Consider the following 26,433-nt stretch of genomic DNA (forward strand, 5'->3'; position numbering starts at 1 on the left):
AGGTACCGTGATGGATTATCGATGCCCCGTCATACCACTCGCGTAGGCGTGAATGCCACTATAGACGATCGTACATGTTAAGGGGTGAGTTGACAGATGAAATTCGGATGCCTTGAGATGGGTAAAAGGTTGGCCACGGAGCTAGGCTTCTCTTGGCGAATTCGGCCCGATACAGTTCTACATCCAAATAGTTAATTGATCGCGAACAGTCGTCTTGGAAGGTCTTGGAAGGTCCTACAACAATAATTATTGCAAAATGGATGAGATATGATCTGACTCAGACTAGAGTTTGTGGAACAAGTTGTTGACGGTAGTTAGCCTGTACTCTGTATGCGAAGAGGACCAGAGCCGGAACCTGAACCTGAACCTGAACCGGAGCCGGAGCCGGAGGGTTTCTCTTAACGCTTTTGATTGGATGTTCAGCATCACAACATTCACTTGGTGCTTTGATAGGATTTATGATGCAAACCTTCTGCTATAAAGATGGCATATTCTGCCGCATCAGAGATCGCAGATTATTGCAGCTATATATTGACATATCCTAGATCTCAATATGACAGAATCTATAAAAGACTACCGAGTCATATCTGCCGAGAAGAAGCTTCAACAGCAGAGTAGGATCCCGAAAGAATGGCTTCTTCCCGATAGCTACCTTGGAACTGCAAACTTAATGGATGTACCATTGACCTGTGGAGTCTTGAGTAACGAAGAGTGTAACATCACTTCCAACTTCGATGCTACTGCATTACTCGACAAGCTCAAAGCCGGCGAATGGTCTGCAGAACAAGTCACAGTGGCCTTTTGCAAGAGGGCTGCTGTAGCTCATCAGCTGGTTTTTACACCTATTTCAGTATTTAAATCAACGTCTTACTATGCTAACTACTTTCATTAGACCAACTGTTTGACGGAGATCTTTTTCGACGAAGCCATTCAGCGGGCCCGCGAGCTTGACCGGGAGCGACAATTGAATACCGACAAAGACCTTCGACCTTTCCATGGTCTTCCCATATCGCTTAAGGATAGCTTCCAGGTGTCAGGACACGACACATCGACCGGACTGGCATGTTTTGTCAATGAACCAGCAGAGGAACATAGCGGTATGGCAGCAATGCTGGTCGATCTGGGCGCTGTTCTCTATTGCAAAACAAACCTTCCTCAGATAATCATGAGTGGAGACACCGACAATAACGTATTCGGCAGAACATTGAATCCTCGCAATACAAGCTTAACGGCTGGCGGAAGTACGGGTGGCGAGGGTGCTCTTCTCGCCCTCCGAGGAAGCATTGTCGGTGTTGGTACAGACATTGCTGGAAGCATTCGTATCCCTGCGGTCTGTAACAGGCTTTATGGCTTCAGACCAAGTGTGGGAATTGTACCACACAGCGGCGTGAGAGATCTGACGGTCCCGGGAACGGATGGTGTACGTTCGACAGCAGGACCCCTAGTCACATCGATTCGAGATGCAGCACTGTTCCTGAAAACGATCATGCAGATGGAGACTTGGAAATATGACAGTGCTGCGGTATCAGTGCCTTGGACGAACTTGAGGCCCACCCAAAAAGTCAGGATTGGTCTCGTGCTGGATGAAGGCATCTATACTCCGTCGCCGCCGGTTCGGCGTGGCCTGAACATGGCTGCTGAGCTCCTCCAACAGTCCGAAAACATTAAGGTGGTTCCGATCACTCTTCCCAGCATCCAAGAGATCTATAGCGACACCATCAAGTACTTCACACTATTAGGAGGCCAAGTAAGTCCCAGAGCAACCCCCTCTTCACCAGATCGAACTACAGCTGAGACAGCGATTTTCTAAAGCATTACTATGAGCTATTTGATCGTACCGGCGAACCAGAGATACCCTCCCTCAAGGCTATTGGGCTTCTCTCCATGCCAGGTACTGACCTGCGTGGCTTCTTTGATCTCAATGTGCGCCGTCAAGCCGCAGCACGACAATTTCAACAGCTCTTCCACGGAAAGAACCTAGATGCGATATTGATGCCTCCAGCACCACACACAGCTCTGCCTCACGATCAATGGACCTCGGCAACATACACCGGCCTTTGGAACTACCTCGACTATCCAGCAGTCGTGATTCCTGTCGATACAGTGTGCAAATCCGATCTTGCCGACGACATCAGTAATGCCAAATATGGCGCTGAGGATGCTCGCTTGTATAGTCTCTGTATGTACCCACCAAGATGCCTCGTACTGTAAATGACTAACTTACCCGTTCTTCGCTCCATCAGACACTGGACCTGAAGATTACAAAGATGCCCCGATATGCATTCAACTGGTCGGATACCATCATGCAGACGAGAAGTTGACTCATACCGCCGCTTTGGTGGATTCAATCATCAATGGCAAAGCGTGAACAGCTGTTCTCAAGGAAGGCAGTCCAAAGAACACCATTACCCTCTTCTGGAGCCTAGCGCGAGCACAAGTCAACGTGTCAGGACTGGTATATAATCGTGAGAATTATTGTATACCTATCAAGGACTTGTACTTTCCATGCAATCATACAACAGTGCCTTTAGCAACAAGTGACTTCCCAAAATAGTAGGCTTGTTACGCTAGTTGATTGGAAAAGGAAAGACGTTCGTATGGGCGACACTGGCACCAAAATGACTGTGGACTTGAATGCTTTGATGATTGTGCCTTGCTCGTACGTCACAATGGATGCATTCCTCGAACTGTCTAATGGTATTATTGGTGGATGTTTCCAAGTGCATTGATTGGTGTCCCCAGTTGAACGGGGTGTTGTGGGTCATTTAGCTGTAAAACGACTGTCTGCACCCCACATGGCTATAGACGGATGTATGTGGACGACGTAAAGGCTTGGTGCCGAGTACACAGCAACCTACATAAAGGATACATAAAGATGCCAAATGGGACAGAAAATCCTCTATTCGAGTACTTCGTAGCGATAAGATAGGAAAGCATTGCAGGTTGGTCATCTGTATCAATCGCTTATACGAACGCACGGCAAGATGAGATTGCAGAGATTCCGATCACTATGGGGTATCGAGCCAGGACCGAACCTCGAAGATTGGAAACCTTTGCTTCCGAAGTTGAAAGCCCATGGATATGGTATGCAAGGCTGCTGCTACTGCGCGTGTTTAGCAAGTAAATGCTGACAACTTATGTCCCAGCCGGAGTGGAAGTGAACATGGAAGTCATACTTCAAGATTCAGACCTAAGACTATTCAAATCTCTTTGTGAAGAGAGTGGTCTGCAGATCAGCGCATTGTCTGAAATATCCCCTTGTATCGGCGATTTGATCATGGTGCTGACGCAATCTCAGGATATTCTCATCCTGGCCGAGATACACAGGACCACGGCCAACAGGCTTGATACCTACATTGCATCTTAAAAGATACCGAGAACAGCTCATTCGAGCAGCAGTGTTGAATCCCATAATGATCAACGCTCAATCCGGAGCGTGAGTTTCACACCCTGAAAGGCTTACATTCAATCGGTTAACAGCTTCTCGAAAGCGATTATTGGACCGTGGACCAATCCATCGAGTTCTTCAAAGGAACATTGGAAACCGATGACGAGCTTGGCATGACCGGGAAAGTCTGCCACGAAACACATAGAAATCGGTCGCTATTCAACCCGTACACCACTGCTTCCGTACTCGAAGCTGTCCCCAAGTAAGTAACCCCTCACCTCGCCCTTAGATGTGGAGAACGTGGGTTGATATCTATCGATAGCCTTCGCATTACGGGCGATTTCTCACACTGGGTGCTCGTCTGCGAGCGCATCCTCGACCTTGGAGAGGAGGATAAGGAGCTCATGGAACGAGCTATTCCACATGTAGGCCGAGGATTGATCTGAAGCTATGAACTAACACGTCGACTGACAAGAATTGCTCGCTGTAGGTGTATCACATCCACGCGAGAATCGGGTCGATCCAGTCATCACAGTGTTCAGATCCGACCAATCCCTCTTTCACGACTGAAAGGGAGTTTTTCGAACGGACTTGGAAGCGCGTTATCAGCGCTAGGGCTGCAGCAGATTCTGGAAAGGAGGAAACGGTCCTCACTTTTGTGCCGGAGTACGGGTAGGTTTCAAATGCGAATGGTTTGAAGATGACGTGGTGATTAAGTATGCGCATAGGCCTTTCCCTTACCATCCGATTGAGAGTAAAGTGTCGTTTGAGGCAGTTGCCGACTCGGAGGGGCAGAGACTGGAGGGAGTTTTCCAGGCGCATCTAGATACACTACGTACTACGGACGGTGCCTTCTAGTCTGGCTGAGATGGCTCATCATAAACATAAATAAGGCACGCGATGGAATTAGTATAGATCACACACGAAAGAACAACGGCACTCATCTACTGCAATCTTAGGTCTTCATGATCTCGATTTCATCATAGGCTCTCAGAAGGCTGCTTTTGTTTTACCCTCCTATTTTGGTTATCCACTGTCCAACGGTAACAAGAACAATCGAGAAATGGTATCTCTGTCTGGCCAAGAAGGTTGTTAAATCAAAATAATTGCTATGGTGGATCAAAAGATCCAGAGGGTATCCAACAATATGACCGCCGTGCGCCTGAAACCTCGTCGACATCATCATGCAAAATCAGGAGCGTCTTAGTAAATCATAAACCATAAACAAATGTCAGTTTCTCGTCACCTTGTCGGCCGCTCTGAGTGGCTTCCTCCAACCATTCAGCAACAAACCTCAAGCGCTCGATCCTCCTCAATCCATTCAGAACCATAATCAATGGACGTCGACCCGCCGGCAACGGACCTCTCCCTTCGTCCCTCTCCAGCTCGACATCGTCGGCCTCCCAATCTTCTAATATGCGGGATCTCCGCTTGTTTTCGAGCCTCAGGTTATGCCAGAATAAAACGTACCCGGCTGCGGCGAGCGAAACGCAGACAAGGGTCCACCAGAACGGTATGATGTATCCATCTTCTGCATACTTCGGTTTGAAGAGCAGGGCACTAAAGACACCTGCCAGATTTCCCCATCCATTGATTCCGAGGAGAAGGGCACGTTTACCAGGAGACGGGGTGTTCCCTGATATCCAGGCTACGGTTAGAGGAGATGCGATGAAAGTACCGGAGAGAAGCACGTTCAGCGCGAGGTAGCGAGGGATTGCCCAGCCCTTAGATGTGGGTAGTGCCACGACCAGTGTTAGGCCAATTAATAAAAGCGCAAGGCCGGCGAGAATGGGTATCAAGCGCTTTCTATGGCGGTCACTATAGCTTGCAAATAGGTATAGAGTTATGGCACCGCAAACATATGGAGGCGCTGTCATGAGGTTGACGAATGCGGGGTTCGGAGTACCTGTCAAAGGAGCCAGGACCAGAGGGAGAAACACTTGAAATGCGTAAACTGGAATCGACGAGAGGACATTGCAGATGAGTAAATGCCATATCCTCGGGGAAAGAAATGCAGATACTATGTCGTTTGGCGACAATCCTCGATCGTCGATTACATCGGATGTCGCACCACGGGTTTGGGTTGATGGACGTAGCAATCCACGCGATTCTTCGTCATAATCTGAATGGTGCTCGTGGCGCTCTTCGTGCTCGTGGTGTGCTTCGTCGTACGAGACCGCAGGTTCTGCCTGAGCGTTGCGATCTTGAATAACCCGCTGGGAAGCATAAACCCGCTCTTCTGGTGTAAGGAACCAGGCAGTATCAGCCCCGTGAGGAAGCCAGAAATATCCAAGCAAGGCAACCAATATGGTCAGAGAGCCCTCAAGCAAGAACAGCACTTGCCAGGACTGCCAACCGTTATGATCATGTCCATCCTTCCCATGATCTTCGACCGTCTTTCGGGGAAAGCGAGAGAAGACCAAATAACTGATCAATCCGCCGAGTGCTCCGCCAACTGCAGCCTGGCCGTAGAATAGACTGAGACGCCGTCCGAATTCGAAGCGCGTGTAGAACAGAGATAGGTAGGAAACGGTGACTGGATAGAAGCCGGCTGCGGCAGGTTAGCGATGGCCGCGAACACTTGTAGATGATATTTCTTGTACCTTCCAGTATTCCTATGATTATGCGCAAAAGGTAGAGCTGCCATCGGAAGCGGACCCAGACGTGAAGAGCTGTCGCAACACCCCAAAGCAGCATACACGAAGGTACCCAGAATACCATTCCATACTTCCGACCTAACGCCGCACCAGCTGGCTGCAGCCCTACAAAAAAGGCGAAGAAGAGGGCTACCGCGGTATTGAGGTCATTCTTCGCAAGACCAATATCGCTCGTGAAGTGCGCGGATTCGGCATTGCCAATCTGCCTTGTCAGTATGGAAAGAAGACAGATGTTGTAGGAATGTAAGGCCTACATTCGATTTATCGAGTGAGTTGAAGAGGAACAGGAGCGCAAGGAATGGCAGAAGCAAGCAATCCAATTTGAAGAGTGTTCTTTTGTGCAGATTGCTGTCTTCTCGTGGGTTGTCCGCAAGCTCGCCGGGGGACATTCTGGAGCGTTGGTCCCGGCGGGAGGTGGAGGAGTCTGGGAGTTCGTATTGCTCCATCAAACCAATCTGCCAAGACGGAAACGAGGCCAGCCAGTTTTATGCGCCAGACATCACACGTTCATGGCTGCCCACTTGAGAATTACTTGCGCGTGTGTATCCGACTTTATGGATGGAGATGCCACGATGTAGGTAGGTAGAGGTAGATAGGTTACACGCAGGTGGCTTTGGGGGCTGACATAACAGCTTCGGGCTATGCAGCCAGGTCAGGTACAACCTGGAGCGGATTGGGTAGACCCTGACGACGTTGATGGCGGAGCTGCACGCCTTACTTAGATACCTAGGTAGAGAAGCCCACAGCCTCAAGTATGTAGGTATACATTGTATAGTAGGATAGAAATGGAAATCAAGAGATATATGCAAGAATCAACAAATGCGATCCATGTCACATGTCGACATCCACTTGATCCTCTATCACCGCCAATATCCAATCATCCCAGTAGAATCGAAAAACTTACGGCCCAATAATAATCGACTGTCTGGTCAGCCACAGTTGATCCTCCTCTATGAATGATCCGAATGGCCATCCGTGTTCAATCCTATTGGCGGTATACCAGGGCAAGGCAAGGATACGATCAGACTGCCTCACTTCTCATGGGTGGTCGTTGCATTGAAACCATTGGTTTAGGTGTCCGGTACAGGCAGGGTATTAGGGAGAGCGGCAGCGAGAGGATGAGAATGGCTTTGTATCCAAGCGTCTTGGAAACCGACAAATTCAGAGACCATACGATATACTGTATGCATGTATGCATGTATGCATATATACATTTTGTATATATATGTATACAAACTGCCATCTAATTATCTGAACATCAACAAGCAAACACACTTTACCAAAAGACAGAAACAGTCCTTCATTGCAAATACCGGTTTCATTCGTTATTTTATATACATCCTCCTCCACCAGTAATCAATATGAAAGTTCTCTATATTGCTATTTTGGGCTTTACCTCCCTTGCCCTCGCGGCACCTCAAACCTATAATCGCCGAGAAGAGTCGAAAGAGGAGGCGACGGACCGATTGCTCTTCGACACCAGCATCGAGGATTTCATGAAGGCCCACGACGAGAAAAACCCAAGCAACTTGATCTGGGAAGGTGACGGCTGCTCCGGATCGCCAGACGATCCAATGAGGTTCAACTTCACCGCCTCCTGCTACCGTCATGACTTCGGCTATGGCAATTTGAAGGATCAAGACCGCTTCGACGATGACAAGAAGAAGGTCGATAAGAAATTTAAAGATGATATGAAGGATGAGTGTGACAAAGAAGACAACGTTTTGAAGGAGGCGGCTTGCAAGGGTCTTGCAGAGCTGTATTACAGGGCTGTCAGAGCCTTCGGATCGATTGCTTCAGCTGACGAGAAGGATGAAGAGATCATGAAGGAGATTGAAAAGGCCAAAGAATGGATTAAGAGCCTATTCGATTGAAAGGCTGGAAACACTGCGGCGTGTTACTCGGTGCACGGTGCATACAAGATGCGAGTAGAGGAACCCATTATAAATCTCCCAATCAACTGGTTTTGATACATCTCCAACGCCCAATAGTGTTCAAACGGCAGGTGCTGATATGCTGAGAATGATCATGCTAATAGGCTTGCTTATACAATTACCACAAGCAGCTGCACGGCTGTCCCATTTAGAGCTGTGAATCGTTTGGGTGCGCAGCGACTACTAGCTCACAACTGAGGACTACAACAATCTTCTCTAGTTAAGGTATGCAAGCAAGTCAGTTGCTATATTCCTTGTTCAGGTAACTACAAATTTGGTGGGGTAAAAACAAATATTAATTGATGAAAAGATCAAGCCCTGGCTGGTAGAATACTCCTTGGTTTTCCGCCGAGGTTGAGCCTGTGTATCACCACAAATGCTGGTCAAAGGTGTCGTACAGCGCAAACCGTTGTGTTATAGCATTGGGCATGTGTTCACGCGTCCGTGTCATTATTGACAGCTGTCCAGAGATGCTCGTTAGTAAAGTATGCAGCTGGCAGCTCGATTTTACGTCAAGGCAAGCCGTATTCATCGCCAAAATGCCCACTTTTAGGCGACTGCCAACGAATGGGACGCCGCCGCGTTCTCATGCATTTGCTGACTCGAGCCTGCACAGCTCTTAGTCGTTGAAAGTGAAGAGCAAGCTCGATAGCTCACGGGCAGAGGGAAAATTTAAACGGAGCGCGTGTTTGGCCGCGTCGAAGACCCCGGCTCCTCGCAGTAGAATGAGAGGACGGATAGATGATGCTCATCAGGTCCTCACAGCTCACATATGTGGGAATTTATCGAACCCTCGAGATCATGGATGGTTTGACAGTGACGATCCCTGTGTTCTCTCGCGTTACGCTGCGGCTGTCCAGGATGATTGATTGGGAGAGGATGGAGGGAGAGAGGAGAGAGGGGGGGGGGGTCTATAGCCCAAGCCCATACTGTGTAGTTAGCCCATGGTTGTCACTAAAAAAGCGTGCGTGCGTCAAGCAAGCTTGGACCATAAACACCAAAACATTCATCTCCTCCGCCTTGTTGCAGACTCCCCACAAATGTCCTTATTTTCACCTCACAACCTACCTCACACACTCGCTACAGGTCAATTCGGCCTGCTGGGACCTATTCTTTTATTCAGACAGGTACTTTACCTTCCCAAAAACCATTCGACCTGCTCTCTTCTGACCCATCCGACTCACAAAGCTCCAGGCAACGGTAGTCCCTCTGCAAAACACACACCATTCACGCTTCCTCTTCTAACTTTGCCCCGCCGGCAACGTTCCACACCTTCGCTAAACGGTTTTCTACGGCCATCATATCAGTCACTGAAATTCCGAGAGCGCCTTAAGGGGCCTCTCCCACTCACTCCGACATGGACGGTCCTCCGCCTCCTCCGCCTCCTCATGGCGCGAACCCCAAAACCACAGCGGGAAGTCCACCACCTCCAGGAGGTGGTGGTAGTGGAGGTCTCCCCCCAGGAAATTATGACATATTCATAATACCTCCGCATGCTTCTGGGAGTGGCTTTCTCTACCTTCCCTCAATGCAGGTTCAGACAAACAGCTTCATTGCAGGCATAGCTAGCACACTTGCCAGTATTGCAGTTTGGAAAATGGCAGAACCCACACTGAAACAATACTTCGCCCTCGTCAGTATGAGTGTGTCTTCTGGAGGCAATGGCGTGATACTACTTGTCGTCGTTGTGGGACTCGCAGGTTGGGTGTTTGGCCAAGCAACACGGCCTGGTGGTCCTTTCGGTGGATCGGGACAAGGTCCACCCGGAGGTTCTGGTGCAGGTGCAGGCGCTGGCGCTGGCGCCTCTGCTGGCACTGGAGGCTACCAGAGGGCTCACCCAAATGGCGGCTTCCCCGGCGCTGGTTCTCCGCCGCCACAGGGCGGGCCTGGTGGAGGCTGGGGAGGGCAGAATCATCATCAACGCGGTGCCTCGCAGGACTTCGATCCTTGGGATGACGATTCTGCAGCCAATGCAGAGTACGAGAAAGCTAAGGAAGAAGAGCGAAAACAGCAGGAGGAAGAGAAGCGCCAGGAAGAAGAGAAACAGAAAAAAGCCGAGGAGGAGCGCCAGAAAAAGGCCGAGGAAGCACGCCAGAGAAAGGCCGAGGAAGAGCGTCAAAAGAAGGCTGAGGAGGATCGCAAGCAGAAAGCAGAGGAGGAACGTCGGAAGAAAGCAGAAGAAGAACGCCAACGCAAAGCAGAGGAGGAACGCATAAAAATGGTAGAGGAAGAGCGTCAGAGGAAGGCCGAAGAGGAACGAAAGAGAAAGGTGGAAGATGAGAGGAAGAGGGTGGAAGAAGAGAAGAGGAAGGCTGACGAGGAAATGAGGAGACTGGAAGAGGAGAAACGGAAGATCGAGGAGGAAAAACAACGGGTAGAAGAGGAAAAGCGGATCATCGAAGAGACGAAGAAGAGGGAGGAGGAAGAGCGTCTAGCTCGAGCGAAAGCAGAGAAGGAGAAGTGGGAAAAGGCGCGAGCCCGAGAGAAAGAACAACGAGAGCGCGAGGCCCGACAACGTCTGGCGAGAGAGAAGAGTGAACGTGAAAAGGCCGCACGCGAGAAGGAGCAGAAGGAGAAAGAAGCTCGCGAAGCTGAACAACGAGCGGCAATCGAGAAGGAAATCCGCGAGAAGTTGATGGCTGAGCAGAGAGCTAAGGACTTGGAAGCAGCCAGAAAGAAGGCTGAAGAGGAGAGGGTTATAGCTGAGGCGGCCGCAGCGAAGGCACAAGCAGAAGCCGAAGCAGCAGCGGCGAAGGCGAAGACGGATGCAGAACGGGCAGATCGTTTGAAGGCCGCTCGCGAGCGTGCTCAGAAGGAGAGGGAAGCTCGTGAGGCTCGCCTCAAAGCCGAAGCTGAGAAAATCAAAGCTGAGAAAGCTGCTGCCGAAGCTGCTGCGCTCGCAGAGGCGACCACCACGCGTCGTTCTACCACGTACGGAGGCATCGGGGGTGGAGAACGACTTGATCCCTACGCAGGCGTGCGCAGCAACGTTGCTCCGTCTGTATCTTCCGCGCGTACTTCGCCCATCAAGGTCAATGTGACGCCGAAGAAAGCACAGCAGCAACCGCAACCTAATTACGAAAAGCCATCAGCGAAATCGTATATGGGCACTGAGGATGCTCACTCGACAAAACACAGCGATACGCCGCCAAAGCCGCCTTCACATTATTCTTCAGCATATTCCGAGTCTTCCTATGCACCATCACAAAGCACGTCGAGGACGACGCCTCCGCCATCACAACGAGGCCCATATTCAACCAACGATCCTGACAAGATCCAGATCAAAGCCGTCTATCTCTTCAACGATTTGTTCCCCAAACCTGTGGCGCAGCTTGTTTCGGGCGTTGGCAATGTTACGGATGGCCTCATCTTGAAGATCTCAACAGAGGGTATGTTCATCGATGACGACGTAAGGCATGTCGCGCAGCGTGAGTGGGACGTCAAGGCTTGGACACTGAAGTTTGTCGAGGTAAGCATATAATTGATTGAAATACGGGACATACAACTGACATTGACTAGACTGCCGAACGGAACGGACAGCACTACCTCCGTGCAGGTATTCGCGATACTGAGGGCAAAAAATACTTCTTCATCATCCACCCAAGCGAGAGTTGGAAGATGGCGCTCGGTCTTCAAAGGCTGCGCAAAGGTCCACTGGTTAGGAGCTTGACCAACGGTCAGATTCCCGCTGGCGAAATCAACAGGATGCTAAACGCGCTCCCGCCGCTCCCTTAAACGGATTTTACCAGTCCTGTTGTGTTTCCTTGTCGGAATGCTGGCCAAGCTCGTCCACATTCCCCACTCTCTCCCTTCACGTGTAACCTCGTGTATGTGCATACATGCATCGATGATTGCACTCTAGGGACTTACCCTAACGAAGGGAAGCAAACCTGTATTCTCAGCCACCAAGCAACAGCAATACTCCACTTCTCCTTTCCTGCACTAAGATATCCCCTTTTCCGTTCCCTCTCACTCTTTTTATCATCCATTTGTCATTTATTCACTGCATCGGATCGGGCACCCGTAGTGTCATGTTGTTCATTAATCGATGCATCAGCGAGCGGAGTTAGAGAAAGTCGAGATCAGAAAACACCAAAGAAACAACATTATCACTGTATCCCCAACCACGCGGGCTCTCCTTGTTCATTTTTCCCGTTTCTTGCATTCTCGTTCATCAGCCTTTTTCTGTACATGATCTTTATTACATAACGGTCCCTCTTGGGTATTGGGTAGATGGAAACTACTAGAGTGGACCTGGCTGTAAGGCCGAAAGATACGAGAGAGACGAGCGATCGCTGTAGATACCTGGTTCTTTTCCCATTCGTGTGGATAGCTAGTTGGATGAACGAGTGCGTGTGAAGGCATAAAATGAGAATTAGTTCTAATTTGCACTTCGATGGTTCAAGATTGTGACAGTTGTACAAATGCCTTATGTTCAGGCAAGATGGTACATGATGAATGGGTTTTGGTACGTAAAGCACGATTCTAGCTACTCGCAATGCTATGATATCTTAATATACATTACATTCGTGATGATGATGACGCAGACTATAACGATGATTCGTTCGTTGTTGTATATGCAGGTTTGGAATACGATTAGTGGCTGCATGTAGGGTATCAACCTCAAGGAACGGAGAAGGAATGCCTCTGATCAACCTCTTACGGTCATAATAGGCACATACTAATGCCCGTACGTATAAGCCCAGCTTCTAAACAACCTCAAACCCCCGGCATACCTAGAACAAGCCTGAGAACCGGCAAGCCCCTGGGCAGGAAATAGACTGTTCCAAGACCAATGAATGCGACCAAGAGGCCGGTGAATTTCTCGAACCAGGTGTGGAAATATGCCGCCGTCATTAATAACATCCACCACATCAACGCGGCAACGCCCACAGAGAACTTGATGCCTTGCTTCATCTCCCCTTCTTCCTTCGCGTCGTCATCTTGTTCCTTTTCGACCGCCACACTCGCGATCTTGCCATCGGACAATGCGATCCTCCTCCCGTCCCTCAAGCCCTCGGCCCTAGTGAGCGCAGGCAAGAACTCAAACCACAACAGCGCCGAACCAAGGATCAACAAAAACACATGTCCAGAGATGTCGTGACCTCCCTTCCAAGTTCCCCCGACTGCCTTACAAGTCGCCGCGGTGATGTACTCTCTAGTATCGCTCATTTCCTCCCTCGCCCCGGGATCTCGAAGTAACTCGCACTGGCCTCCCGTGAATCGAAACCCGCGGTCGATCAGCGGCGGTCCAAAGAACCACTGCGTCACAAAACACCACCACGATGTTACGGCAGCGTATCTCGCGAACGCGCGAACCCTTCTCTTGCTGAGCCACGTCCCGCCGTCCGCTCGCCCGGCTGCGAGGCTCCTGTTGAAGGTCCAGAAGACGAAGAAAGCGACGGTCGTCCAGAACCAGCCCAGCTTTACGAAGTAGACGTTGAAGACGTTCTTCTTCTGTGCGAAGTAGCTCGGTGCGAACTCGGGTGGGTGCGATTGGAGGGTGGTAGAGTACGGCGCCGTCCGCGTGTGCGGGGAGACGGTGGAGAAGACGGAGCCGAGGATGAGGGTCGTTGGGTAGATTGATAGTAGGAGTGTCTCCAGGCGGGTGGGGAAGAAGGGGGACCGCGTATTCGAGGTGGTTTGGATGGAGGTGGGCGTTGTTATGTTTATCGTTTCGGGGGTGGCGGCGGCCCCTGTGGGCGCGCTGGGTTTGCGACGAAAGGACATGATGACTGAGGTGAAAAATTCACCGAGAGAGTGGTATTAGAAATGTGCGGAGGGGTTTCTGATGTATCGCAAGATGCATTGGGGTGATGCAAGGTTGTTGCCTTTGATAAACAAGAGGTGGGCGGTTTTTTTGTATGAAACGATGACGTTGTCGCTTCATGTGTGGCGTTCGCATCGATGTGGCTAGGTCACTAGTAGGTTTGGAGTATAGCGATCTTTCTTTGGCCTTCGATATATGACTTGACAGCTGTCGTTAACCACGTCGAAGGCAACACTGGATTGATTCGGCTTTCACATTTGCCACTGCTTTCAATCGTGGCCTGCTCTGGTAAATGCACTGGTAAACGCATCTTGTAAGCCTCAACCAATGTGTTCATTGAACCACAACGTAGCCACACACTGGTTCCCTTCACCCATTGTCAAAACATCTTCTTCAGTAGCTACGAATCCTGTACATCGTCCTCACGGTCTAAGAGATTTACAGTGACTAAGTTTCTTGAGAATGGGCTCTCCAGAAAGCTGCGTTAACATTACAATTCCATCTTCCCAAAGAACTTCACTTTCATTTACGATACACTCGAACGGCTAGCTGAGCATTGAACGATGTGCATGTGTAAAATTTTGGCTTGGTCCGAAAATCATGTCCTCGTCTTTCGAAGTTCCTCGCCTGTAAATATGATCACTACCCTATACGATGGGAATCTGCAGAATCGTCCAGTCACTCGGGCCAACCAGTCACGCCCGTCCAAACTCAAGATAGTATGCAGGTGAATCATCAAAAAGGCCAAGCAGTAGCGAAGATATCATGTTGGAACATCAGATTAGAGATCCAATATGCATTTCATAGTAGTGCCGATTCATAGATGCCGGAGCAGAAGCTTCTTGGTATGTCTTCATTCCAGGTAGTTCCCTGGCAATTGGAGTCTGGCATCAGTAGATCATATACTTGGCAGACAATTATAAGAAGCAAGGAGAGTCTTCACATATATTGTTTTCCGGCTTTGGGTTAGATTATGTTTAATTATAAGACCATGTTTTCCAGTGCTCATCAAGCGGCAGTGTCGTCTTCCCATTCATAAATTGAACATTCCAGCAGCTCAACGTCGAGTCGCTGCCCAATTTTTGCGAACACGGGGTGTTCTTAGGATCTGTAATCGATTTTAGGTACCATCATATATTCCTGTACTATGGATGAGATCGCTCGGGCCCTCAGTAATGTGGTCTGCCTTGATAGCAGGCAACTGCTCTCGCCTTGATCTATCATATGCTTGGTCAGACATTATGCAGCGGAAGCTTGAGGTCAATTTACGAATACATGAAGATAGCTCATATTTGTCAGAAAGACCAATTGGCGTTGAATGGAAAACTCATTCAGCATATGATCGGCTGGATAGTATGGGTGAGTGAGTGGATGTCAGAGTTCCTGGTCGAATGTGATTAGGAATTAATTATTGTAGAGGGGCCTATATAATATACGATGTATGTACTCTGTAGATTCCAAAGGACTTTACACACAAAAAGATCGCTTCACTTAAGATCTGAAAACCGTCCAAAGGTATGTGATGAGATGACAATGAGTACCTTACAACCTAGGCAGAAGAGGAACCGCAGAGGGATGTTTTCAAACTTACTTCTCTTCAGAAAGTATGTAGTCATTCGTCATTGGATCCTCACTGTCATCCCATTAGCCACTCGGGAAAATTGTCTGAGTAAATCGTACAGTTCCAGCACTGCACCTCAGGATTCAAGAACATTGATGAACCTTCCCACCCCGGAAATACCGCATCACTCAATCCTCCTCACTTCAATATCTACTCTACATGCAACAATGGCATCAATCTCATCCGCACGCGGAAAATGGGATCAAGGACATCCACACATTGTATGAAACCAAATATCCTTTCGTAATTCTGGTCCGGCTGATTACTCTCATTACTGTTGGATCCTTACTGGCACATCATCACAGGGGTATCCGTGTTAGGTACAATCGATTATGTGTACCCATTTGACCACGCGCAGAACATTGGCAAAGAAGTTGGAAAGATCGCTCAAAATTTGATAGATTTTCAAAGATCAACCAAGGCATGTGGGCACAGACAGTCAATCCATTGTGTACATTGCACAGCTAGTGCAAAATATTGGCAACGACATAAACACTTACATAGACATCTAGTTAATACGTTATCCGACACACTAACTAATTAATCATGGCTAACTAAACTAAATGCCTAATAACGCTACACCTGCCTCCCGATCCCAAAAGGCCTCTAATACCAGAACACACGAGCCACAAAACCCAACTTACTGTGGTTGTGCCACGCTAGGTACACACCCGATGAACCGCTGGTCCCCCTTTCTTCTTTGCTACGAATCCATCGATCTGGCAATTTAGTCATTACTTTTTGGGCTTTCTTCTTCGCAAGCTTATCTTTATCCAGAATCGCGCACCCTCTACGCTCTTCTATGCTCCACATCGAGATGTTGGCGTTCGCGCGTTCCTGAGAGCGGATGAGGGAGGGAGCAAACTAAACAACCGGGCCCGGGCCTATCAAATGTTACTTAACCCATATATCCTTACTAGTAGCCCAGCCACGCGAATTGCTGCTGGGAGAGCTTTGGGAGGGAGAGATGGTCGTCGACTCGTCGGCCATCCGATGGCGCTGGAGAACGACGCCCGAGTCTCTTCACCCCCATTTCCCGATTCCGCGATGTCTTACGGGAGGCAGTGATGATTCGTCGGGGGAGTTTGTTCCGATATGATTTGGATGGCAGTAGCGGCGGCGGGACCTCGTTCCGTCAAACTGATTTGGGAGTGGAGAGACTGTTGCCGCTTCCGGTTTGGTCATGGACATTTGTTGTTCTTGTTATTAGTTCAGAAGATGAATGGATGGATATTTGGACGGATAGATACATGGAAGTGTAATGATGGGATTGGGCGTAAATGATGCAGGTGCATACAATTGTCATTGTCTACGTATCGCCCGCAGTTGCCTTTCGTTTCTATCCGATCTTCTGTTCGGGTTACTAGGAATATGTACGGAGTACTCCGTAGATACCAGCCAAATGGTTTTTGACTATCTGAACAGCGCGGTCAAGGAAGAACATCATTCGCGCTTTTCTCCCGGTTTTGCTTTCTTGCGAGGCAGGAAATCTCTGCACGACGAATATTAAGCCCGAAGTATTCTTCGGAAAGTGAGGCTCGCCTCCGAACCATTGAGTAATAAATGGGGCGGCGTCATGTATAAAGTAGCTGGAGAAATAAAGTTATTGACAGGTGTCCACTTAGTTTCAACGGACATGGAATTGGGTCTTCTGTCTGGTGATGGTAAAAATAGGAAAATAATTTGGAAGAAGATTTGATCCTGTGAACATGGTTTCTGGGATGAGGCTTGCTGGGGAAGTCAACGGGGCGGAAAATACGGAGTGCTGCAGGGCAGACTGTCATTTCGAGCCAAGTGGCCATGGAATAATTAATCATAAGGTCCATGTTTTGAAATATCGATGAGTCGCTTAATCTTACTAGGAACTTCGGTGGGCGACCGTTGATGTGCGGCGGGGATATGCATCGGTACCTTGCATACACTCATGCTTGTATCCTGTGCAGAGGGCAAAGATGAACGCAGGGCAGTGACGGGACCTCGTCGAGGTAAGGGACAGTTGCAATTTACCATTTCGAGAATTACGATCACGAGTGTGTTTCGACAATCGTGTACGTCCTTGGGTTGGATGGTGCTGGAAGGCTGTGACCGAGGCGAAGGGAGATGCGTTTCTGGGACAGTTGCCGGGTTACGGATCAGGTCTGTGTTGTTGCATGTAGGGCACGTCCCCGAAGCTTTTGCAGCGCATCCTTGAGTTCGTGGATCCAAAGTTCAAAGGCATAGTGTTCGAGTCATGTGACGGGGTAAGAAATGACTCTCGTGTTCCAGAAGCTTTACCACTGACGCCGCCTGCTGCTCTGATAAATCTCTTGTCATGGCTTTGGTAATGGGTAGGTCGGGCGAGCTGACGGCACATTACACAGCTCATCTACCTTTTGTGGAGGCCATATCTCAATGATGGTGAAGAACAGACGACAAGACTAAATCGCAACTACGGAGTACAGTATACTCCGTATATGTTGTGGCAATAATGGGGTTGGGTGTTCATCAGAGAGCTCGCGGAGAGGGTCGCGAAGCGCAAATATGCATGGGGCTACAACGCTCGTGCATGCAGGCTGCAGAGCCGCAGAGCCGCAGACGAGGCCTTTGAAACATCCAGGGTCAAACCCGCGAATCCTCACTCTGCTTTTGAAAGTCCCTGGGTTCATATCATATGGTCGCGCGACCGAGCCAGAATGTAGGGACTCAGCCCTATGCATTAGAAGTCCGTGTACACGCGATGTGTGCGTGAGTGAGTTAGAGATTATTGCGGGTGTGCGGATACTTTGACAATGGTCCAAGCCTTTAATACACAGACGGCGTCATTCGCCGAACATGTGCTTGGAGGGACTGTCAGGAGTTGAAACCCACAGCAGATGTCGGATTCTAGGATGTGTCATGACGGAGCATGAAAAGGTCAATTTCCTTTTTGGGCAAATGTCCCAGCCAAGTCAGGCAGCGGAAGCTCTGCCGCCAGAGTTCGCTGCTTTAAGGGGCATGGGCTGCGCGGGCCGGGGTCTTCATCCCGCTCCCCTGCTCTTGGGGGAATCAAACTGGCGCGGAGGCTAGGGAGGTTGGCAAGGCTGAAGAACAATTGAAAGGGGGTTGTCAGTGCGCTGTTAACAAAGTTTGTACAAGGACCAGGATCGGAGCACGAGATAATTTAGTGGAAGAATTCATGACGGTGGCAGGAAGAAATTTGGATACGTGTACTCCGTATTGAGTCGCTGTGATGCAAGAGACCGCGACGACGTTCGTCAGCTAAAAATGATAGTATATCTTCCCAGGTGGAGTGTTTCATTCTGCAAGTTGCTTTTTCGCCGTCTGTATCGTAGATTCGTGGGATTGCGCCGGCGTCTGACCGTAAACGATCATAACCTCGGTTTTCGGATTCCCTGGCGCACTCTGATGTTGACTGGATAGCTAGCTATTCACATGTTCAAACAGTGCGGCGATCTGTCATTACCCGGACAATCGACCCAGGACCTGCTATTTCCACAAGCTGCGGTGGCTGTCAGCGTCCGTTGCCTAGGATAATAATTTTACCTGTCACAATACGAGCGAGCCATTACTTTCACAAACAAGAAAAGCATCGATAAATGGCGTGTCGCATACGAATCAGGACAAGGGGGTGCAGACTGTACCTTCTCGTGCCAGCTCAAAAGCACACTCATGGCCTGACCACCGCCCTCGCCACCGCCACGCGCGTGTATTTGTGAGAAGCCGGTCGCCTGGGGCGTGACGTTCTTTGTTGTGCTGCCGGCACTTGTCTGCGACATGCCCTTGTAGCTGTGGGAAAGAGAAGCATCATCAGTAGACTGTACATATGCCACAATAAAAACAAATGGTGCCCGATTGAGTTCCATCGCAGATAGTCAGCGTCAGCCCTGGCGAGGGGAGATGTGATTTGCGAAAGTCGATATCATAGAGCATGGGGAAAGGGTATTGCATACATATATTTCATCAACACATCGAGTGCTTCGGTGCCACCAGGTGCGCTGTATATTTGGCTGAGAATGGGCGACATATCTGCTTGTCGGATAGACTGGAGAATCTCCAGAACGGTAGCGAGATGGATGTCCTATTGATGGTGAAACTAGACGTCAGCCTTGTCTTTCCTTGGTGTGTGATTGTGCACCCGTGCGATTGTGATCAAGCAAAGTCCAGGCCATTGGGAGCCCAATTCTACAGTGACGGTCGCGAGGGAGGCAGCCGGATGGGACAGTGCGGAGAGACAGTCCATAATGGCGGGCCATTGATGGTCTCTCGGGCGACATGAGGTGCGATCGAAGGTGGTGGTGAGGTGGTGGTGAGGTGGTATGCTGCAACATACCTTGCCCTTCTCGTCAGCTCCATATGGAACGTTCTCTAGAGCTCCTTGTAGCGCGCCTTGATTATCTCCACCTCGAAGAAGTTGCCGTATTTGACCTGCGAGTGACTGAACATCTGCGGACGAGATTGGGGTGACGTCGGGAGTGAGGGTGCTGAGGTCGAAGTTGGCGGGGGAGTCGGGGTCCAAAGCATCGATGTTGATGGTCCGCCAGTTAACATTAGCCATGGTAGCGGAAGGTCAGAGGGGAGTCTGGAAGAAGAGCGGACAATTATGTGATCAGAAAGACCAGTTGGATGCGATGAGGGGGGTCGTGAGTAGAGGTTCGTGGCTGGAGAAGCGGTCGATGTTGGTGAGCAGAGTGCTGGCAGCTAGAAGCTACAGTGAGGTTGCAAATTAGCCCCACATCTAGCGCCAAGCATTCGGAGAGCCCCAATCCAACCCAAGCATCGGAACCTTTTGTAGGCGGAAAGCTACCTAAGTTGTCGAGGCACCAAGCACCCAACAATTGTAACACAAGCAAGGGTCGGCATTCGCGTCGTCTCGAAACAGGCTAGATACCAGAGCGCAGTGCCATCCAAGGCATCTGGGAGAGGATCTGTGGCGTTACATGTACGACAAAGGCGCCGCAGAACGATGTGACCGTTCCGAAGAAGTTCTATGGACCAACAGATAATTGGCCATCAAGTGGGCAGGTACCAGCGATATATTTTTCCTGTGCCAGTGGAGCACAGGATGGATGGGCGTCATAGGGTGCATCGCAGACGCCTTCTTGGGGGAAATTACATGCATCCCAAATCCCAAGATGATGAGGGAATACAGAGTACTCCGTGCTACAGAAGAAGATAGTTGGCACAATGGGTGGATGTTTGGAGAAGGTAATTCTATAGATTGTGATTACAATGACAAGTCTATTCCACCTCGGCCGTGTCTCGCAACACATAGGACCGAGACCCAGGCAACCCAGCTCTAAAAGATACCATGACAGAAGCGGACCGCGCCGTCGCCTGTGATGGCCGCCCATGAATGAGGAAATCGTGTGTCGGCTGCCGAGAACAATGAAGCTCTACCCGCCGGCATCGCGAACTATATAGTACAAAAGATCCATGCCATCTAAGCGAACGAACGCAGGCAAATGGAGAGTCTACCCAGATATGCTGTCCCGAAAAAGAGAGAAGGAGAGAGAGAGAGAGAGAGAAAGAAAGAGAAAAGTGTGGAAATAGTTAAACAAAGGTCCGATTTTGGTATCCATGCCTGGGCCCATCCTTGTCTATCAAACGCCGAGGTAAAGGAGACTTTTTCGAAGGAGATGCCGTCGCTGAAGAGTGCCGTGTATGGAAATGTAATACAAGTAAGGGAACAAGGAATTGGGATACTGGTCGCTGCAGTAAATCGCTCGCTTTGAGTAACGCAGAATATGAACCGGGGTATTAAGATGCTGGAAACGATTCGAAGGCCAAGAGTCGCTGATTATTAAAATGGGCATAATCCCGAGAAAGGTAATAGTCATCGAGGGCGCCAGGTGGATGAAGAGAGCGGGCGGATAAGCCGGTAAAAGAAGAGAATGGTGGTGTAGAGGGTAAGGCTGCATCGGATATTGTTAGTCTAGGGTCGTATGCAAGGTGAAGGAATCCCAGCACTTACGTCGCGCGGAGCTCATCCCTCATTCCCCAACGACACACCGAGGCGACCTAGCAATCCTTCTTTTCGGGACGTGGCAGAGCAGGTGAGTGATGGAGCAGTGATGGAGCGTTGATCGTCAAAAGATGCGAAGTCGAGTCGGTGAGCGAGGCCTCTATCGCCTCTTGGGCTTTGGCGGAGGCGGCTTCGGCGTCCCCGTAGTATCGTACGCACCACGGCCCATGTTGGAGGATTCGGATTCTCTGAGGATCATTTTGAAATTTGGTCTTCTGTGGGTGATTGATTGAGACGTGTCTGCCTTTATATCAATGTTAGTCCATGTCGTACAAAATGGCGACTCGCCCTAGCGCCAGAGCTGTAGACGAGGCTGACTCACTAATAGAATGACAAGCACTGATGAGTGTGATTGTAGCGTCAGCAAGCGGCTGATGATGCTGGCTGTAGTCTGGGTGAGGCTGGTGATGGTGGACGGTGGGCTTGCGGCAATGTCGTGGAGGGGGCGTAAGTGATTGTGATGGCTCAATTAAATAGTGTCGTGTACCAGGGGACGGCGGCCGGGCAGCTCTCTGGCAGTATTGGGTCGGAGGTTGTTTCTCAAAGGTTCAAAGGCCGGGGAAATCAAGGAAGATTCGTGAGAGGGATGAGATAGGTGAAGGCGGGTGAGCTCTTCAAGGACTAGGGAATGTAGAGAGCTCTCAAAGGGAGGTAGATGAGGCCAATGAGGAAGATGGATGAGGTAAATGAGTGAGGGCAGAAATTCCGGTGGGAGGGCGCGCCGTTCCTATATAAGACCAAAGGTTGGTTTTTTAAGGGGGCCTGTTACTTGACTTGCGAGAGAGGGCTTGGGCCATTCGGCGAGACAAGTGAAATGAGAGCAGTGCTTTTCTGGAATCAAAGCGCAGACTACATGACGTGCCGACCGGCGGGTTTCAAACTTGTTCCCTGTAACCTTTTTTCCTTCTGGCGGCGGTGGGTGCACATACCTACTAACTTGCCTACCGTACCTACAATACGTTGTAATTTCTGGCACAAGGCACAGACACACAAGAGGCACACAGCACAGACGTCGACACACAGACACAGGCACAAAGAGAGGAAGGGTAGAGGAAGGTAGGGGTGTAGTGGTAGGGGTAGGGGTATGGGTAGGGATAGGGGGGTTGTTAAGGTAGACAAGAGCAGCGTTAGACAGGGGGGATATTTGATGGATAGACAGGGGGGAGATGGGGGTGGGAAGGGTTAGGGTACTAGTTAGTTAGCACTCCGTAGAGGGAGTAGTAATAGTCAAGTCACCTCGTAAGGTAGAAATGTGAAAGAAGAAGGGTTTCCTTGGGCACGCGGTAGATTGGGTTATGTATAAGCATATTACAACTATAGAGTACAGTACATACATGATTACATCTTACATACACAGTACACATATGTAGATTAGAAAGTAGACATGACAAGACACGGCAAGACAAGAGAAGAGAAGAGAAGAGAGAGGGTGTGTGCAAGATGGTGAATTGGTGAATGGGTACATAACCATATAAACAGGGGATCTACGTTCAGCTTCCCGCCATTGAGGTTGCCCCTGGCCCTGGACCAGCCCGACGTCCCAGCCTAACCCGATCGGTAAAACCCTAACTCTAACCTTCCTCTGTCGTCTCTCCTCTTTTCTCTCGCTTTTTGTCACAGACACATTCACACCCTCATCTTGTATTTATGTATAGATAGATCAGGTAGACAATACGGAGTAAGTGCATATTCATCGCGTGCCTCTCTATCTATCCACTGCACGTTATCACAACCACCACCATGGAGTGTCGTACGCTAACCACCTTATTATTTCTACTTTGTACCTGCAGCCCAAGACTTTCCGCAACCCGCCTACGCCCGGGCCTCGCACGCCCTGCTCGCACCAACGTCTTTCTCCCTCTCCATCTAACGAGTAACGGTAGGACTGCTAACCCTCTATGGGGCTGCCTGTTGTCGATTAAGATATGAATCGTCGCCGTGCCACACAGGGGGCGCGGAGCATGTCCAAACCCCCGAGAGAAGGACAGGACAGGGTCATAAGATGACTACCTACCTAGTAGGATGGACAGCCAGCCAGCGGATTTATTAGCAGAGAGAATCATAATATAATCATTACTCCATAGTTACAGAGTACTTGGGCAGTTATTCATGGAGGGAAATGTCAACATGTAACACCACTTAATGAACAATGGCAAATCGCCAGCCCTTTCATTTGTGTACTTCTTATGCCACTGGCTTAGTTATTCCCGTGTCCTACCTAATACTCGTACCTACATGTTCCAAAAACGCCTCTGGTGGTCTCTTTTGTATTATTCGAATTGATCCACCACTCAGAGTCACACCCATGGGATCATTTTCTTCCCTCCCAATCCATCGCCAAATAGACTTCATTAATCATCATTGTCATCAGATCCTCCTCCCCAACTATCACCTCACCTCATCTTGCATCTACCTATATCTCATGTGCAGGTTGCTCACCTTCATCTCGTTCCTACGAGTATAATAATAGCAAAATACATTGTGGTTTGTACACTCTCTCGCGCGTGCAGATGATGATAAATGCAATGCAATACACGCCATCCGCCGCCATCTTCCACCTTGGCTTAGATCAGACTGTGTCAGCGCGTATCTACGATTCCACACAAGTAGTTACTCCGTACTGTGTACTGTGCACCCAGGATCTACCCTTCTGCAAACATTTATTCGCATCATATGCGTGAAGATGTGCTAATGAGCCTACCCACCACCAACCTCCTCCAACATCCCACCCCCCTGGTTTCGGCATGCCGCCATCGTATGCTCTTTTCCTCCCACGCACACTCCCCTACCGATCCACCGCTCCATCGCTCCATCGTCTGCTAGAAGGCATTCAGAAGCCATGCCAGCGGGATGGAAGACGCCTCTTCCCCCCAGCCATAGCCCGCGGCACCACTTCCCCGGTCGGTCCAACTCCAATGCCCGCTCTGTGCACGCATGCAGCATGCTGCTTCAATGTCTCCTCGTACTGTATGCTTCGTACAGTCCACATCCGCTCTTCCAAATTCCATGTCAAAGCTGTCCACCGTGGACCGACCTTCTCCCAGGTTGCTGGTACCCGACAGTCTTCCATCCATCCACCTACCCACTTACACCTCTGTGGACCGCCTGAACCCCAGATACCGACAGAGTGCATAGGTAGATGGAATGGTTCCTCTGTACGAAGTAGAGAGGCGCATATAGATTGTCCGCATGAGCAGTGGTTCTATCTTGACGTTGCTTTTTTTGTTTCACACAACATGCTTGCTTTTCCTATTGCTTTCCTTTCAAGTCTTTATCATTATACCGTACTCATCGTAGTTGGTGGAGGTCGTGCAGCAGATAGGCTCCTAATCGCCCATCCACGTGGGATCAGTGCGAGATGCCGCAGTCCTTCCGTCCTTACGCCCGCTCCATCAAGCCTATGATATTGACCTCTCTCATATCTATCGATCACGCCTACAAATATACATGCGCCCAAACATGCAATGCAAATGCCAATACCAATGCCAATCGCGCGCCATACCTGACACGAGGTGCCACCCACACCCGTCAAGCAACCCCTGTCCATCGCAGCCATCCACCCTGAGCACCATACACACACGCCCTCACGCGTTTCTCCAGGCAACAACCCGCCTCTCTTAAGGACCTTCTCAGACAGATGGTTTCCTGGAGCAGAAGGTGCGCCGTGAGGCCGTAAGGAGACTGGTCGACAGGGGCTCTGTGCGTGCAGGGAATCGTCCTGCTCGGCTGTACTCGCTTGGCTATTTCCTTCTGGAAAGTCTCTAGAAACGCTGCTGTCTTTTGATCCACCACCCAAGATTGGCCCTGTCGTAACGCCCCCCGTCTGCCCCGGTGGAGAGACATCCGCCCTCGTCCTGGACTCCTGGGTCTTTCACGTTCACTACTGGCGATACTGCGGTCTCATCAAGCGCTGTCCAGGTCTGAGCTGCGACGGTGGGCGCTGTGAGCATCGGGGAGCCAACGGAGCGAGAGTTGGTCCCCTTCCATCTCAGACCAGACAGGTCGACCGAACAGATCGCTGCAAGCCCACCTTCGAAAGAAAGTTCCGGGCTCCAAGCCGGCGGACGCTGTATGTAAGCGTCCGCTTGGACTGTATCGCTGCGGCCTGCAACTCTGCTGCAGGTGCTGGGATGAGGTAGACCTGGAGCCGGTTTCACGCACAACCACCTCACACCGCGATAAATAAAAAAATGCGCTTCAACGTAGCCTGCGTAGGTAGACCGTGGCGGCAGGTCGCTACACGTTCTGCTTTTGTCGCAATCCCTCCTGTTTCTCACACTATTGCACGCAGGGCGGCGTCCAAAAGCAATAGAAGGCGCGGGCGGAGCTGCGATGACATTCTCCTTTCGTGGATGCTCCGTCCTCCGTATAGGCTGCCTGTTGGTTGCTGACCCTTTGGTTATTTGCCAAAAAGTTAAAACCCAGGACGCTGCCAATAACATAAATGAAGGACAGCGACGTCTGCTGATTCGCTCGTGACACTGTAACCGGGCGCTGCATCACATCCCTACCTAGACGGGCGAATATAGGTAGGCAGGGGTTATAGGCAGCAAGACAGTGACAAAGTGAGACTGAGCACACCAACCAGCTGATAACAATGTTTGCAAAGAGGCACGGTGTGAATCCGGCGCAGTCGAGCCTATGATCTGTCGCTGACAGCCATAGTTCGCATCGCCGTCATGACTCTTCTCTACGGAGTACAATAAGCTTGGAGTGATCGCAATGTCGACTCGACAGCGATAGGGTATACGTGGCTGGGATGCGAGTTCAAAGAGCAAGCCTTCCACTGCTCCAGCAGGCTGGCACAAGCCCAATTGCCAAAGCTAGGGATTTTGCCGCCCTGACGCGTCGCTGTCACAAGCGCTGCCGATTTCAAACGACACATACACACACACCCACGGACACAGCAACTACTCCGTACACTGACATGATTATTGCGGAAAGAGGCTGGAGATTGGAGATGGCCTTGGAGCGCGCGGCTGGTAGTACAGCAGAGACTGAGTTTTCACCGGGTGTATCGTGGTCGGCTCCGCGACCGTTATAACTGCAGTTCGCTCAAAAG

The 26,433-nt window shown here is 50.1% G+C and overlaps 10 protein-coding genes across 10 annotated transcripts; 6 read left to right on the forward strand and 4 right to left on the reverse strand.

Moving 5' to 3' along the window:
- Positions 1-530: 530 nt before the first annotated feature.
- BU24DRAFT_474144 (amidase) lies at positions 531-2,368 on the forward strand (the record flags this gene model as incomplete). Its single annotated transcript, XM_033532830.1, has 4 exons — positions 531-832; positions 893-1,747; positions 1,813-2,179; positions 2,244-2,368. The coding sequence occupies exons 1-4, from the start codon at positions 554-556 to the stop codon at positions 2,366-2,368; spliced, it is 1,626 nt and encodes a 541-aa protein (XP_033377568.1). The 5' UTR covers positions 531-553.
- Positions 2,369-2,984: 616 nt separating this feature from the next.
- BU24DRAFT_468211 (uncharacterized protein) lies at positions 2,985-4,246 on the forward strand (the record flags this gene model as incomplete). Its single annotated transcript, XM_033532501.1, has 7 exons — positions 2,985-3,084; positions 3,147-3,243; positions 3,299-3,436; positions 3,492-3,650; positions 3,711-3,813; positions 3,879-4,060; positions 4,117-4,246. The coding sequence occupies 7 exons, from the start codon at positions 2,985-2,987 to the stop codon at positions 4,244-4,246; spliced, it is 909 nt and encodes a 302-aa protein (XP_033377569.1).
- A 103-nt stretch (positions 4,247-4,349) lies between these two features.
- Positions 4,350-6,812, reverse strand: BU24DRAFT_428773 (MFS general substrate transporter). The gene is made up of 3 exons (XM_033529561.1): positions 6,300-6,812; positions 5,992-6,247; positions 4,350-5,939 (listed from the first exon to the last, which is right to left on the reverse strand). The coding sequence occupies exons 1-3, from the start codon at positions 6,432-6,434 to the stop codon at positions 4,600-4,602; spliced, it is 1,731 nt and encodes a 576-aa protein (XP_033377570.1). The 5' UTR covers positions 6,435-6,812; the 3' UTR covers positions 4,350-4,599.
- Positions 6,813-7,290: 478 nt separating this feature from the next.
- On the forward strand, positions 7,291-7,990 carry BU24DRAFT_428774 (uncharacterized protein). Its single transcript, XM_033529562.1, has one exon. It carries the CDS (start codon positions 7,407-7,409, stop codon positions 7,917-7,919), a length of 513 nt encoding a protein of 170 aa, XP_033377571.1. The 5' UTR covers positions 7,291-7,406; the 3' UTR covers positions 7,920-7,990.
- A 1,346-nt stretch (positions 7,991-9,336) lies between these two features.
- On the forward strand, positions 9,337-11,714 carry BU24DRAFT_415164 (uncharacterized protein; the record flags this gene model as incomplete). The annotated part of the gene is made up of 2 exons (XM_033526269.1): positions 9,337-11,448; positions 11,499-11,714. The coding sequence occupies 2 exons, from the start codon at positions 9,337-9,339 to the stop codon at positions 11,712-11,714; spliced, it is 2,328 nt and encodes a 775-aa protein (XP_033377572.1).
- Positions 11,715-12,406: 692 nt separating this feature from the next.
- Positions 12,407-13,840, reverse strand: BU24DRAFT_428777 (uncharacterized protein). Its single transcript, XM_033529563.1, has one exon. The coding sequence runs from the start codon at positions 13,707-13,709 to the stop codon at positions 12,699-12,701; it is 1,011 nt and encodes a 336-aa protein (XP_033377573.1). The 5' UTR covers positions 13,710-13,840; the 3' UTR covers positions 12,407-12,698.
- Positions 13,841-18,532: 4,692 nt separating this feature from the next.
- On the reverse strand, positions 18,533-19,999 carry BU24DRAFT_428781 (Arp2/3 complex 16 kDa subunit ARPC5). The gene is made up of 4 exons (XM_033529564.1): positions 19,680-19,999; positions 19,300-19,427; positions 18,991-19,135; positions 18,533-18,848 (listed from the first exon to the last, which is right to left on the reverse strand). The coding sequence occupies exons 1-4, from the start codon at positions 19,902-19,904 to the stop codon at positions 18,786-18,788; spliced, it is 561 nt and encodes a 186-aa protein (XP_033377574.1). The 5' UTR covers positions 19,905-19,999; the 3' UTR covers positions 18,533-18,785.
- An 825-nt stretch (positions 20,000-20,824) lies between these two features.
- BU24DRAFT_85413 (uncharacterized protein) lies at positions 20,825-21,343 on the reverse strand. Its single transcript, XM_033534711.1, has 2 exons — positions 21,321-21,343; positions 20,825-21,261 (listed from the first exon to the last, which is right to left on the reverse strand). Exon 2 carries the CDS (start codon positions 21,184-21,186, stop codon positions 20,950-20,952), a length of 237 nt encoding a protein of 78 aa, XP_033377575.1. The 5' UTR covers positions 21,187-21,261; positions 21,321-21,343; the 3' UTR covers positions 20,825-20,949.
- A 99-nt stretch (positions 21,344-21,442) lies between these two features.
- BU24DRAFT_468217 (uncharacterized protein) lies at positions 21,443-21,714 on the forward strand (the record flags this gene model as incomplete). Its single annotated transcript, XM_033532502.1, has 2 exons — positions 21,443-21,592; positions 21,700-21,714. 2 exons carry the CDS (start codon positions 21,443-21,445, stop codon positions 21,712-21,714), a joined length of 165 nt encoding a protein of 54 aa, XP_033377576.1.
- A 2,286-nt stretch (positions 21,715-24,000) lies between these two features.
- BU24DRAFT_85529 (uncharacterized protein) lies at positions 24,001-24,954 on the forward strand. Its single transcript, XM_033534712.1, has one exon. It carries the CDS (start codon positions 24,116-24,118, stop codon positions 24,773-24,775), a length of 660 nt encoding a protein of 219 aa, XP_033377577.1. The 5' UTR covers positions 24,001-24,115; the 3' UTR covers positions 24,776-24,954.
- The last annotated feature ends 1,479 nt before the right edge of the window (positions 24,955-26,433 follow it).

This window comes from Aaosphaeria arxii (assembly GCF_010015735.1).
Source record: "Aaosphaeria arxii CBS 175.79 unplaced genomic scaffold BU24scaffold_14, whole genome shotgun sequence".
Lineage (NCBI taxonomy): Eukaryota > Fungi > Ascomycota > Dothideomycetes > Pleosporales > Aaosphaeria > Aaosphaeria arxii.